Source organism: Sesamum indicum, linkage group LG12 (assembly GCF_000512975.1).
Source record: "Sesamum indicum cultivar Zhongzhi No. 13 linkage group LG12, S_indicum_v1.0, whole genome shotgun sequence".
Taxonomy (NCBI): domain Eukaryota; kingdom Viridiplantae; phylum Streptophyta; class Magnoliopsida; order Lamiales; family Pedaliaceae; genus Sesamum; species Sesamum indicum.
Window position 1 is genome coordinate 6,027,440 of NC_026156.1, and position 5,044 is coordinate 6,032,483.

Below are 5,044 nucleotides of genomic sequence, written 5' to 3' on the forward strand. Positions count from 1 at the left end.
GAGTGTCTTGACTCCCCCACTTTCCTATCTCTATTACTATCTTCCTTGGACATATCACTTCAGTTTTAGACAAATGTTTTGGTTAAAAGTGCGAGTTTGATTGGACAACCCAACCCCCTCCAGGAATAAAGTAATTTAACTTTGAAGATAGCCACACTGTTGTTGATTGCATAGTATACAGTTATATATACATATATATTTACCTCCTAAGTTTCTTGATTCATAATAACAATAATAATATATTTTTTAATTCTTGTCCATCTCCTTAATTCTTGTCCTATAATGAAACAATATCTTAATAGTTAATGTCAAATAAAGACAATTATATTGGTAGTTAGTGTCAATTTTATTTCTTCCATATCACTTTTTCTTTTTTGGGTTTGGTTACTATTTTATAGGCAGAGTTGAACAAACAAGTTATTGATTCTCTACTTATTCTAACTGCTCCAATTTATAATTCTTCTTAGACAGATGTACAGTGATGATAGATGGAAAATTTTGAGTGCTAGTTTATGCTTTCTAACTTGTTTGTCTAGCAATTATTCCAGCCTTGTTAAATACTTTTTCCTGTTTTCCAACATAAAGTATTCGACAAAAAACGTTGCATCTCTACGTTGATTACTTGCAATTTTTAAATCACATTTGAATTAGGAGGAGGCACAAATTACATCATTTGATTATGTACTAAAATCAACATTTTTGGGATCAAATACGTAACTCAACATTGTTTATTGAGAGTTATTTCATATAAATCTATTTCAAATAAAAACTCAATATATGCCTTTACCAGAAGCAGAGAATATTAGTTGGTGGATGAAAAATGATTAAGTTTTAGTTAGACTGAGACTGAGACCTAATTATAACAGTGTAAGTTGGAATAAACAAAAAAGTGTAACATGTACTGTACATTGCAATCAATTAAAAGTAGGTGATCCAGATGATGCAAATGAATTATATATGCTAAACATGCCGTCCTCTCTCCACCACAACCAATGCAAGAATCCTATATACTACTATCCATCACTCTCCCCTTAACTTCCGCATTCTCTCTCTCTCTCTCTATATATACACACACCACAAAGTTCTTCCAACAGTTGCAGCAAACTTTCAGAAAAATAAGCCTACAGCCTCAACAGTCGCAACAATGCAGAATCTGCATCTCCAAACCCTTTTATTTTATGTCTCTTTCTTGCAATTCCTGGTATCCTCATGGAGCCAGAATCAGCAGTATTATTACAATCAACAAAAGAACTATGAAGGCTCTTCAGACCTTATAGACCTCAAATACCACATGGGACCTGTCCTTGCATCCCCTATAAACCTCTATATAATATGGTATGGCCAATGGAACCCCTCACATCAGTCCACCATAAGAGACTTCATCCACTCCTTCTCTTCTCCAGCACCTCACCCTTCAGTTGCTGACTGGTGGCGCACCGTTATGCTCTACACTGATCAAACAGGTTCAAATATAACCAACGACATCATGCTCTCCGGTGAATTTTTCGACTACAAATACTCCCAAGGCAGGTACCTCACTAGACTATCGATGCAATACATCATCAAGAATGCAGTCACAGCTTCATACACAAGACCGTTGCCTCTCAATTATCACAGTGGACTGTATCTGGTGCTGACATCTTCTGATGTGCAAGTGCAAGAATTTTGCAGGGCAGTTTGTGGGTTCCATTACTTTACCTTCCCCTCTATCGTCGGGGTGACAATGCCTTATGCCTGGGTGGGGTATAGTGGGAGGCAGTGCCCGGGGATGTGTGCTTACCCATTTGCATGGCCTAAGTACTCTGGCATGAAGCCGCCACCAGGGACAAATGACATAATGGGTGCACCAAATGGGGATGCTGGAATTGATGGGATGATAAGTGTGATTGCACATGAGATGGCAGAAGTATCTAGCAACCCTTTGATTAATGCGTGGTACGCTGGGGATGATCCAACAGCGCCTAATGAGATAGCTGATTTATGTTTAGGTGTTTATGGAAGTGGCGGTGGTGGAGGTTATATGGGAGTTGTGTACAAAGACTCGAGGGGAAACGGGTTCAATTTGAATGGGGTGAGGGGGAGGAAATTCCTTGTGCAATGGGTGTGGAACCCTGTGAGGAGAAGATGCTTTGGGCCTAATGCATTGGATTAGAGGAAAGAATTCAGCAACATTTTTACTATCATGTCTCATGTATATCTATCAGCTTGTGTACCCTTAATTTGTGTGTTCAATTGGCGCAGGTAACATATCTCTTGTATATGGATCGTGGGTCAACTTTATCGAATATTTCAATGTTAATGCTAGTTTAGTACTTGGTAATATTTGGACAGAGCAGATGAACATTGAAGGTGTTGCAGAAACCTGAAGCATAATATACTTGTTATAGAGCAGTAAGTAAAGTGGCATGTGAATTGTGATGGCTGAGAGCATCTGAAAGCATTAAAGCGACTTGGTTAAGGGTCTTGTGTAGAACAGTAGTGCCAAGAAAAGAATAAACAGCTAGCAGTAGGTGGAGGAGTGGTAGTTCCCTTTATGTCAATGCATCAAGAAACAAGAAAACCTCCAAATTCAATGCAGCCCAGTCCCACCAAACTGTTGTTTCAATTATCATCTTTTACTTCCCAAAAAACAAGCTTAAAAGAGGAAGTAAATCTGAGGCGAGCTAGATTTAAAACTGATTAAGCAAACCTGACAAGGCTCTCACACTCTCGACTCAGGGCAGAGATGAAAGCTGGCTCCATAAATGAAAGGTGACTTACTGGTTCAAGTTTTTCAGTCAACCTTATGTGCATACCACTTAACTATTTGTACACTTAACCTGAAGAGAGTGTGATGTTTGAGAAAAGTCTGCGACTACTGTTGTGTCAATACTCAAACACAAGTGCAATATGGATTGGTAATTTAGTAAACTACAACTGCATTCTGAAGCGAGCAACACCTTTCACTCTGACATATTGTGAAGTGAAGTCATCAAAATAATGCTAACCTTCAAGATGCTGATACAAAAAGTGTAGAAGAGATGAATTACCAAAAGTTTGCTTATGCGTCAATCACTTTCTTCGGGGGCTTCCGTTTACCTCTGTTTTCCAGAAACCACGCAAATTTTCATCTCTATGGTTCACATGAATATTTAAGCAGCATTTCTTCAATGACTCCTCCGTAAAAATATTGATGTGTTTCCTTGTTAGGAATATCTGGAGTCACAACAGGCACTTTATAACTGGACAAGGAAACAGTCTCCTCTGAACTGCATGTATTGTTTTCATATTAATCACACAGTTAGAACATCAGAAACAAGAAGCTGCAGTTGACTGGAAAAATTATATGTAGGGTAATAATGAGAAAAAAGAGAGTAGGTCATGGATCCTCAATTTTCCATATGCATGAACTCAGCAACAAACGCATTTGCACATATAAGACAATTATTGCTTGCAAAACATATATATGATACAGAATGGAAAAAGGCTTGAAACGTAGAAATTAAATATATATACTCATGCAATAATGGCAGAACTGCATGCCACAGAAATTAAACATAGAACTCAGTAAAACCAAAAAAAAATCAACGGCACATAACAAATCAAAGCTCATATTTTTCTTATTAACTACTTAATTTGAATAAGATGCATGTGTGACGCCAGCATTAGTAGCTACTTGAATTTTGCTATACACATGTTAAATTGTTCATGTTAACTACTAATTCTTCTTACGTATTTGCACTTATGAATATATTTGTAATAACATGTAAAACATCTCAAATCTATTTGGTTTACAATGATAGAAATACAAGTAGCTTACCATAATATTAGTTCCAATTGAGATGAAGCCATCAGCAGTGGCCAATAAGCCAATAAATAATGTTAGCTTGAAGAGTAGTATAGCGCCATAATAATAAACAAAGAAGAGAAGATCCGGCATGAGGAACAAGAGGCGATCAACTAGCCAAGGGACCTGCCCAGAAAACCAACACACACAATCCAATTAATTATGATTGCAGTGTTGGATGTTGTGGAAAGGCTATAAAGCTAGGCAAGTCATCCTTGGCTACCAAATCAAAACACTCCTTATCTTCATGCCAGACCTCTCTTCTTCTCAAAACTATCCACATTTGAAACCATTAATCTCTAGGCGTCTATTTATAGTACTTGCAGAATAGTTGGAAATGGCATTGAGTACTGCAACATGAAGCCGGTTCTTGGTGTGGAATCAAATTCCCTTTCATCTTCATCCTTAAAAGTCTATGCAGTAGTGTGGTTATGTGTCGATGGATTGGCAACTATCATTTCACACTAACCCCACGTTTCAGTCTTGTATTTGTTTTGGTGGGTTGTCCAGGCGGGGGCTATTTGTCTGCGGAATTAATGCGATGCCATCGATCAAAAGGGAAGATCTCTGGCTGTGCTGTGCAGTGAACTCTAGTTTGAGATGCCAGAGGGTGAACAATAGCGCCATTGACTTTTGCATGATTTCGGATGCCCATAATTAGAATATCTACCAAGAATATATTGATTTTGACTCAAGTTTTATCGTTCCAGATTAATAATAAAAATTAAACAACTTTCTAGGAGTTATTAGACATGGATAAGTCCAATTGACTAATACAGTGGTAAATTGAAGTATGAGATCTAGATTTGACCTAATTAAACATTCTGTTTTGATCTTCTACAACACCACAACACTTTTCTCTTTCTTTTTTTGTTTTTTAAATTTGAAGAGAGCATAATATAGTAAACAAGATAAGATAATTGGTAGTGTCAAATGTCCTATATCCTTATTCCTATCTTTATGACATTCAAATATTCTAATTCTAGCCGCATTCCGGACCACGATCACATCCACATTATCCACTTTTGTTCTTACCACCACCAAAGGGGAAAAATGTCAACTGCCCCAAGGTCGTTAGCTTGCTGAATGGTGAGTGGTTATGGGGTCATTAGAAGCTTCAGGCTGATTAGCAAAAGTGGGGAAATTTCAAAGATAGAGCAATAAATTTCATGTATAGCTCAAGCCTCAAAATTTAAACTTTGCTAGAAGTATAAGCGA

The 5,044-nt window shown here is 37.5% G+C and overlaps 1 protein-coding gene across 1 annotated transcript; it reads left to right on the top strand.

The window, feature by feature from the left end:
* LOC105175875 (protein EXORDIUM-like 7) lies at positions 971–2,614 on the top strand. The gene has a single exon (XM_011098504.2). It carries the CDS (start codon positions 1,145–1,147, stop codon positions 2,150–2,152), a length of 1,008 nt encoding a protein of 335 aa, XP_011096806.1. The 5' UTR covers positions 971–1,144; the 3' UTR covers positions 2,153–2,614.

Coding starts and splice junctions, on each gene's coding strand:
- LOC105175875 (XM_011098504.2), top strand. CDS start 1,145: ATGCAGAATCTGCATCTCCAAACCCTTTTATTTTATGTCTCTTTCTTG.